Genomic DNA, 10252 nt, shown 5'->3' on the forward strand with positions numbered 1-10252 from the left:
AGATGGGGGATTGTAATGAGAAATGTATTGTTAAATGATGATGGTCACGGAAGAGTGAAACACAAAAGAGGCGTGGGGTCACTCCATTTCTGATGTCACTGCTCTTTTTCACCACAACACTTCTGTTGTGTTCACTTGACGAGGGCCCTATTGAGTCGGATGGAGAGGGATATGGAGAGATGCTGTCACAGTCTTCTTTAAAGACCTCATTTTTTATTCTATACCCTGTCTGTCCCTCACACACGGTTTCCACAAACTGAATGTTGAGTTGCCTTGAGGGGAGGGAGAGCTGTACGGCAACGTTCTGTGGTGGTGTTCTGTAAGGCCTTGTTATATTTGATTCTATGTCTGTCCTACATAAACTGTCCTGCTTTGAGCGGCACCTGAGGAGAACTGATGGCTTCTATAACATAGATGTAGAGGGGTATAAACTGAGGAGAACTGATGGCTTCTATAACATAGATGTAGAGGGGTATAGATGTGAACATTGGTTCTGTTGACTCTCGTAGGTTTGTGTTTTCACTGAACAAAGAGATCCACAAACTACCTTGAAGACTAAAAACATTGAAAAGCCCCATTTGGCTGAAAGTTTGGAGCTTTTGAAGAAAGTTGAAAGCTTTGAAACAAGGACGTGAGAGCTTACTCTCCCTTTGTCCTTGGGAGAAATTCTACCGCTCATAGTCAGGTACCATTTTTACTTCTGTGTCTTTGTATCAGACGTCTGTGGTTCTTGGTTCAAACGAGAGGAAAGATATTTCCCAAGGCTAGCATATTTAACTACCGCAGACTCAAGCTGCTTCCATTTAATGTTTGAGGCAAGACATTTTATAATAATTGTCCTCTCTGGAAAGACAGATGTCTTACTCYCTTTTTTGATTTGCAACAGGGGCCGGAATCTTTKAATATTGTGAAAATACTTGACGACTTTATTCWCAAAGTTATGTGAGTCACGGMAGCCATACGCTGAATGATGGGGAAAGAGGCAGTAACACTGTRAGATGTAAAAGCATGTTTCCACCTATAATCACTGAACGCAATGACAACATAATCAGAGTGGCGTTAATGAGGCCRCGTTGATTGCAGTACCAGTCTCAATATCAGGAGGAAGCTGACATCACCATCTAGTTGAAGACCAAGCCATCCACCGACATGGAAATAAGCAACAGATAGGGTGTGTCCCAAATGGCACCCTATTCCCTAAATAGTGCACTACTTTAGACAAGGGCGCATAGGCCTCTGGTCAAAAGTACATGCACTATTTAGGGAATAGGGTCCCATTTGGGACTCACATATATGAAGGAAACTCTCTCTCTCCCTTCGTTAGTTTTATCTCCATCTCTAATCCCCTGTCCCTAATAGCTGGGACAATCCATTTCCTCATGTACATCTAGAGATGGCATATGGCAAGTACTTCAAATGCTATGTGCGGAAGTCATCCTATCAAATATGTTACATTTACTTCTCTCAGCCAAGGGAGTCGAGTTGGGCGGGAAGGATGAAGGGGGGTTGGCATGGAGGGAGAGACGGAGATAGGGAGGGATTGGCATGAGGGAGAGACGGAGATGAGGGAATTGGCATGGAGGGAGGACGGAGATAGGGAGGGAGTTGGCATGGAGGGAGGGACGGAGATAGGGAGGGAGGGACGCGAGATAGGGAGGGAGTTGGCATGGAGGGAGGGCCGGAGATAGGGAGGGATTGGCATGGAGGGAGGGCCGGAGATAGGGAGGGAGGGCCGGAGATAGGGAGGGAGTTGGCATGGAGGGAGGCCGGAGAAGGGGAGGAGTTGGCATGGAGGGAGGGCCGGAGATAGGAGGGAGGGCCGGAGATAGGGAGGGAGTTGGCATGGAGGGAGGACGGAGATAGGGAGGGAGTTTGCATGGAGGAAACAGAGGGAGGGAGGGAGGGAAGCTGGTAGCCTGTCCTCTTCATGAGTCCCTGTCCTTCAATGATCGATTGACAAAATACAGACAAAATGTCCCTCTGACTTCATTCATATTAATCCAGTCTTTAAGCCTTTCTGCCTTGACAGCCTACCTTTATGATTAGACACTTGGCATCTACCTCATAGGATATGCTCCTGGGTAGGTACATGTATATCCCTTATATCAACATTGTAATTACAGATTTGGTTGTTAACTTCAGGATCGGTGGGTCCCCCACGGACGGTTGAGCTAACGTAGGCTAATGCGATTAGCATGAGGTTGTAAGTAACAAGAACATTTCCCAGGACATAGACATATCTGATATTTGCAGAGAGCTTAAATTCTAGTTAATCTAACCTCCCTGTCCAATTTACAGCAGCTATTACAGTGAAATAATACCATGCTATTGTTTGAGGAGAGTGCACAGTTTTGAACTTGAAATGGCACATTTGGGCAGTCTTGACATAAAATTTTGAACATAAATGCAATGGTTCATTGGATCCATCTACAACTTTGCACATACACTTCTGCCATCTAGTGGCCAAAATCTAAATTGCACCTGGGCTGGAATAATACATAATGGCCTTTCTCTAGCATTTCAAAGACGATGACACACAAAAAAAATGTTTTTGTTTTAGCTTTTACCAGAAAAGCTGATGACAGGTGAGCAGATGACAGGTGAGCTAATGACAGGTGAGCTAATGACAGGGTAAACTGATGACAGGGTAGGCTGATGACAGGTGAGCTGATGACAGTGTAAACTGATGACAGGGTAAACTGATGACAGGGTAAGCTGATGACAGGGTAAGCTGATGACAGGGTAAGCTGATGACAGGGTAAACTGATGGACAGGGTAGGCGTGATGACAGGTGAGCTGATTGACAGGGTGAGCTGATGACAGGTGAGCTGATGACAGGGTGAGCTGATGACAGGGTGAGCATGACAGGTGAGCTGATGACAGGGTAAGCTGATGACAGGGTGAGCTGATGACAGGGTGAGCTGATGACAGGGTGAACTGATGACAGGGTAAACTGATGACAGGGTGAACTGATGACAGGGTAAACTGATGACAGGTAAACTTGATGACAGGTAAAACTGATGACAGGGTAAACTGATGACAGGGGTAAACTGATGACAGGGTAAACTGATGACAGGGTAAACTGATGACAGGGTAGGCTGATGACAGGGTGAGCTGATGACAGGTAAACTGATGACAGGGTAAACTGATGACAGGGTAAACTGATGACAGGGTAAACTGGATGACAGGGTGAGCTGATGACAGGGTAAAACTGATGACAGGGTTAAACTGATGACAGGGTAAACTGATGACAGGGTAGCTGATGACAGGGTAAGCTGATGACAGGTAAACTGATGACAGGGTGAACCGATGACAGGGTAAACTGATGACAGGGGTAAACTGATGACAGGGTGAGCTGATGACAGGGTGAGCCTTGTTACAAGTGTTGTACCAGGTCCTAGTCTATTTTATCAACATGGTATTACATGTGGATTCAATGGTAATGGAACCTTAGATGCAGTTATATGTAACAAGGTCAGATTTTGTTTTTAAATTATTAACATGGTAATTCACAGATTACTTTCAAACGTGTAATTACAAAACATTAGTTACATTGTGGAACAAGAATAACATCAGTAGTTACACATGTGGAATAACCTTCAGCAACTGAATGTGTAATTACACATGTGGAATAACCTTCAGCAACTGAATGTGTAATTACACATGCCTTGTTCCAATTGTGTAATAACTGATTCCATAACCACCCTATGACCGTGTAATGACATAGTAGTTCCATAGGTTTTACTATGTCATTAAGTTATTACTGTGTTAGCTACATAGTAATAGGGGAAACTTAATGTAAAGTGTTAAGAAGGTTGGTAATGTTTTAGAAGACTTTCAAGTATCACAGCCTTGTCCTTTCCTGCTGTTCTATTTTCCACCTCATGGTCTCTCCGTCCCTCTGTATTCTTCACCTTTTCTCATCCCTTCATCTCTCATATAACTCTCAAGCTGCAGAATAATAGACAACCTCTTCTTGAGATAACCAAGGCTTCCACAGGACAAACTCGTTACCTTGTCAAACATTGAAAATAAATATGTTTATTTTAGATGGATAATAACACACACACGTACTTCCCTCTACTAGAACATTGACCAGCAGCACTAACTGCTTGAGGTCAGGTATTTATCTGAACCAGCTCCATCCAGAACCCCTGGCGAGAAATGAAATCAGTTATTTATGAGGATATAAAACTTAAGAGTTTTCAGGGAAGTAAAAACTAGCTGATAGAAAATATTGAATTTCTAACATTGTGCTCAACCCCTCCCATTGTCTTCATCCCCTGGGAACAAGGGTGTTACTTGGTACGTTTGACCACAAAAGGTCAATCAAAGTAATTGATAACCTCTTATAGATGAAGTGATAAATGAAGCTTTGTCACGTTATGAATCAGACTAACACCACAGTAGTAAAGGGATGGGTTACATACCAAATGGCACTGCCTGGTTAGAGGGTTGGACTAGTAACCGAAAGGTTGCTGGATCGAATCCCCGAGCTGACAAGGTAAAAATATGTCGTTCTGCCCCTGAGCAAGACAGTTAACCCACTGTTCCCCAGTTGCCGAAGACCTGGATGTCGATTAAGGCAGCCCCCCGCACCTCTCTGATTCAGAGGGGTTGGGTTAAATGCGGAAGACACATTCAGAGCACTACCATTCACCAGGGCCCATAGCACAGACCCATAGGAACCTGCTCAAAAGTAGTGCACTACATAGGGAATAGATGGACGCATGCATATATAAATGGGAAGGTGCATTACACTATAACACCATTCAATATAGTCAATGCCATGGCAGTAGAGACGGCGCCCTACAGCGTTATGTTAACGGTCCATCAGTTCCAGTTTATGAGCAGCTCAAAGCAGAGACAGACTCCAGGGCCCCAGATGGCCAGGTCAGAGGGCATTTACTGTTATATTGATCTGTGAGACGCAGCTACAGAAACATGCCATCAATCTAGCTCAAGTCCCTGACCTTYGCAGAATAAATGTAAAAGATGCTGAGTATCAGTGGAAATGTGATCATCTAMTAAGGTTAGGAGTTTAGGAGTTTGTTCCATCGTTTGCTTGAAGTTGAGGTGATATGACAYAATCAATGGAGACAATAGCCAAGCCGCATGCCAAGCACAAGTTCACAAGACTTATTAGGGCGATGGCAGGGAATATCAGGCATTAATATTGACATAGTGAATAGTTGTAAAATACTACCTCCACTACGTAGCTGTTAACTGTAGGGGCAATCATAAAGTATTTATACTTGTTTTATTGACACATTGACTCCCATCTAAACCGCACAGGCAGCACCCCATWACATTATTGCTGCATAGATATTTTGATGGCATACATTTTGTTAACTGTGTATATTTGTCCMACATTTAGTCATGAATCCCCCTCAATGTAATAGGTGAACCTGACAGTCTCTCCTCTAGTCCAGCTAACTGCTGTTCATGATGCAGAAATGCTGCCATCTGGTGGAAAGCTATCAAATTGTGTACTACTGGATTTCATTTAACAGAATACATTACTGTTGGTTAAGATACAGTGACAGATATATACAAAAAAGGTGAGTGCTACCTTTCTGGTACAAAATATACTGCATTTACCTGTTTACACATAAAAAATACAAAGTAAACATTAGGAAGATATGTATTGTAAAAATGACTAAACATTTTCAAGATCATTCTATGACAGACAGAAGGAAGYTGTTTGTTTTGAYGGTCAATGTTTCCAATATACATTCAACAGTGCAAAAAACTTTGGCATTAGCTATAAACAACACAAACTAATGTACAGAAGTAAGACAATCTGTCGTCTGGACAACAAATGAAAACTGACTGACTGCAGAGCAAAGTGGTTCTTCAAAGACAATGTTCCAGCATGTTTTAAGGAGGGAATTGCCCATACCGTCAAAGTAATAAAGACTTTTATAAATGTCTGAAAAATATGTATGAAACAGATCAGTGCAGAAAGTATGGACGGCTTCWTCCATACAGCATCTAATAAAACCTTCACAAAGAAAATAACACACAAAGAGAAGTACTGGTTGGAACTATTTCTGAAGTAAACAAATTGACACAAAAACTAAAGAATGACAATAAACAACTGAAAACATCCAGAACTCACATTAATACGTATTTTGTTCCACTTATCTTAATATATAAAGGGGAACGACTGCCATTGAAAAAAGTGCATTTTTGATAAAGCAAACTCCAAAATAGCTTCGTGTCTGTGCCTTCCTCTTCTCCCACGGCACTATGCTCTTCACATTATGGCAGAAGGCTCAGAGTAGCTCTCTGTCAATAGGAGAGGTACCATTTAGCTTAGAAAGGCTGATTGAGTTTAGTCATGTTCTGCAGGCCGGATAAGACCATTGTGGCAAATTCTCCAATATGGATAGCAAGGCCTCTTGAATACAGCAGACAGCACTATTAAAGAAGAGCCTCATCAGCATTGGAAATGCCATATAGCCTACCGGTACTATACAGATGACTCTGACCAGAGAAACGCTGAACAAGATATCTGTAGTGATGACAGCGGTGTCATTCTTCACACACACTATGCATCTCCAGCATATGAAGTCACCAACATCCATGTAGTCTCTTCTCCCGAGTGGCGCAGCGGTCTAAGACACTGCATCTCAATGCTAGAGGCGTCACTACAGATCCTGTTCAGCGGTCTAAGACACTGCATCTCAATGCTAGAGCGTCACTACAGATCCTGGTTCAGCGGTCTAAGACACTGGATCTCAATGCTAGAGGCTTCACTACAGATCCTGGTTCAGCGGTCTAAGACACTGCATCTCAATGCTAGAGGCGTCACTACAGATCCTGGTCAGCGGTCTAAGACACTGCATCTCAATGCTAGAGGCGTCACTACAGATCCTGGTTCAGCGGTCTAAGACACTGCATCTCAATGCTAGAGCGTCACTACAGATCCTGTTCAGCGGTCTAAGACACTGATCTCAATGCTAGAGGCGTCACTACAGATCCTGGTTCAGCGGTCTAAAGACACTGCATCTCAATGCTAGAGGGTCACTACAGATCTGGTTCAGCGTCTAAGACACTGCATCTCAATGCTAGAGGCGTCACTACAGATCCTGGTTCAGCGGTCTAAAGACACTGCATCTCAATGCTAGAGGCGTCACTACAGATCCGGGCTGTATCACAACCGGCCGTGATCGGGAGTCCCATAGGTGGTCACAACTGGCCCAGCGTCGTCCCGGGTCAAGGGAGGTTTGGCCGGGGTAGGCAGTCATTGTAAATAAGAATTTTTTCTTAACTGACTTGCCTAGTTCAATAAAGATATTATAATAAATTCCTTCAGCCATGTAGCTGTTAGAGACTGTAGTGCCAAGTAGTCATGAACAGAAGACACGAAATGGAACAAAGTAGGCACTAGCTCAACTTGTCCAATAGAAATGCCATTTTTAGTTTGCTACAGTGTGCTCAGTGTGCTCTAATGAACAGGACCCAGGCTACCATTCTCTTGACCATGACAACACTATAGGACAGCCTGGAGGCCCAGGACATCAGACTACTGTCCATGTGGACGCTGAGCATCTCTGTTGACGTTGGCCAGGCTGTGAGCAGTCTTCTTAGTAAACAGAACATGTGATTTACCACAGTATGAACGGGTCGTCTTCATCAGCTCTTCTTCCAGTGGGACAGCAGAGAGCTCACAAGATCCTCCTAAATGAGTACTGAGAAAATAGAACATGCTGTTATCAAACAGGCACTACATGTGAGTCCACGGTTCTAGATATCTACTACAGCTGTGGCCAGAAACTCATTACGTTTTATTCATTTGGCAGAAGCTCTTATACAGAACGACTTACAATCAGCACAATTCACCATTTTACAATTCACATCATTGCATGCTTTTTAATGTGTGATCAAATAGACGGGTAGTGAAACATGTTTTAATAGTTTATAAAGCAAGAAAGACTTCCAACCTTTCTTGTCATTGGAAAATGTCCATGAAGCTGCTGAGGTGTTGTAGAGCGTAAAAGCCTCAACATGTTAAATCCCACCTTATTATCCTCCTCAGTCCAACTACAGATTACACAATCAGTCTCTCCTCTTCCCAATAATGGAAGTACCTTTACAGCACACACAGAAATCAAAGGGATTACTATTTTACGCCTCGTCTTTGGTTAGTCCTGATATTGGTTAGTAAAAGTTAGCCCCCCCACCGGTCATAAGCTCCATTTCCACTGTGTGTGTTGTTTTTATGAGGATGACGGAGCACTGTGTCAGTGGAGAGCTCTGCATGTACATCAGCACTAAACTTTACTGCTCTTTCCTGGGCCTGCTTTTAACTGTGGCTTTAATACTCTCACATAGTATGTATCAGGTGTGTGTGTGTGTGTGTGTGTGTGTGTGTGTGTGTGGTGTGTGTGTGTGTGTGTGTGTGTGTGTGTGTGGTGTGTGGGTCGATGTACTGAGAGGCAAGGACAAATATTGCCCAGGCATCTTTCTGATGGAAACTCGATCCTTAGTTATAGGAAAGCAATACAACCTGGACATTGATGATGTCATTAAACAAATGGCCAGTGTAGTCGATATCATTAAAACAACTGATCAGTTAGAACAGATCCTTATGAGGAAATCTGTTTCACTCAACACTGACACTTGTGGAGATCTGCATAGAAGTGGTCTGGACGCCACAAACAAACATTTCCTTACACACCTAATACACAATCAATGACAGACAATCAAGTTGTTTCCCATGTGGAAACCCTGATCTGTGATCGTTTAGTTTACCTGTCGTATGGCATCGTAGACGGCCCAGAAGGCGGGCTGAATTACTGCTCTGTGATTGTTTAGCCTACCTGTCGTTTGCAATCGTAGATCTTTTGATCGTTTAGCCTACCTGTCGTATCGATGTCGTAGACTACACTGATCTGTGATCGCTTAGTTTACCTGTCGTATGGCGTCGTAGACTACACTGATCTGTGATCCTTAGTTTACCTGTCGTATGGCGTCGTAGACTACACTGATCTGTGATCGCTTAGTTTACCTGTCGCTATCGTCGTAGACTACACTGATCTGTGATCGTTTAGTTTACCTGTCGTATGGCGTCGTAGACTACACTGATCTGTGATCGTTTAGTTTACCTGTCGTATGGCGTCGTAGACGGCCCTGAAGGCAGGCTGTTTGAGGTCATGGTACACMCCTCTGTTCCCYTGCAGGATAAAGARACCCTCCTCCTCCGCGGAGCCACAGTTACTGCCGTAGATACAGTGGTCTGGACGGTAGTTCCAGTGGCAGGGGACTTCCAACAGACACTCTGGAGGGGGAGAGACAAGGGCTAGTTTAGAGGGGCACAAATCCAATACTTCTGGTTTTCTTATCGCCCTGGAGCTTWGTTGATCATCTCGACACACACCTTATTACCAGGTAAACAATAAGGCAAGACAATACACTGCAGCCCTGCAGGGCTGAAGCTGGGATACCTGCCACAACTATTACATTTAAAAGGTTCATGTTTCTAATCAAATCTAATTTTATTTGTCACGTGCCGAGTACAACAGGTGTAGACTTTACAGTGAAAAAAAGCTTACTTACAAGCATATAACCAACAATGCTTTAAAAAAAAGTGTTAAGTAAAAATTTCAAAATAAAAGTAACAAATAATTCAACTGCAGGTGTAAAATCATATTGAATGGTGTGTTAAAKAGCTATGTGTTGAGAGTTGAGTCTCTCCAGGGTTGTGATGGAAGACGTGTCTACTATAACAACCATATACACTGTCATGTGTCTCATCATGTGGTGTAATAAGGGAGGTACTGAGCTGTGAGTCTCACCAGGGTTGTGATGGAAGATGATGTTGAGCAGGTCCTGGTCTCCCCAGGTCATGTTTAGTTTATATTTCTGCAGCAGGGGCATCAGCAGCTCCTCCCACCTCAGACCCACTGACGTCATGTCATTCTGATCACACAGGACAGAGGGTGTGTTACATTGTGGAAAACGAGCTAAGTGCCTGTGCAAACATCTTTATTATGAGTTTTGTTTGTCATTCATTCAACAGGGATAAAATGATTGTAGAAAATCTCGATTCTCCCATCTCTGGATGACATTATATCTGACTGTATTGCAATGTGACCTCTGCTGCTTGAAGTTTATATTACATCTGACTATTGCAATGGTGACCTCTGCTGGTCAAAGTTTATATTACCTTGAAGTATGTGGCCCTGATGCGTGTCATGTTCATGAGCATGACTCCAGAGTTGATGCCCGTCCTGCCATAGTAGGG

General features: G+C 43.4%; 1 protein-coding gene and 1 long non-coding RNA gene across 2 annotated transcripts; both read right to left on the minus strand.

Moving 5' to 3' along the window:
* Positions 1 to 3460: 3460 nt before the first annotated feature.
* On the minus strand, positions 3461 to 4006 carry LOC139027230 (uncharacterized). The gene is made up of 2 exons (XR_011479287.1): positions 3637 to 4006; positions 3461 to 3597 (listed from the first exon to the last, which is right to left on the minus strand). It is a non-coding gene; the product is annotated as an uncharacterized lncRNA (long non-coding RNA).
* A 3608-nt stretch (positions 4007 to 7614) lies between these two features.
* Positions 7615 to 10246, minus strand: LOC112079552 (glucoside xylosyltransferase 1-like). The gene is made up of 4 exons (XM_024145476.2): positions 10175 to 10246; positions 9804 to 9927; positions 9114 to 9286; positions 7615 to 7697 (listed from the first exon to the last, which is right to left on the minus strand). Exons 1-4 carry the CDS (start codon positions 10214 to 10216, stop codon positions 7674 to 7676), a joined length of 363 nt encoding a protein of 120 aa, XP_024001244.1. The 5' UTR covers positions 10217 to 10246; the 3' UTR covers positions 7615 to 7673.
* Positions 10247 to 10252: the final 6 nt, after the last annotated feature.

This window comes from Salvelinus sp. IW2-2015, unplaced genomic scaffold (genome assembly GCF_002910315.2).
Source record: "Salvelinus sp. IW2-2015 unplaced genomic scaffold, ASM291031v2 Un_scaffold8442, whole genome shotgun sequence".
Classification (NCBI taxonomy): domain Eukaryota; kingdom Metazoa; phylum Chordata; class Actinopteri; order Salmoniformes; family Salmonidae; genus Salvelinus; species Salvelinus sp. IW2-2015.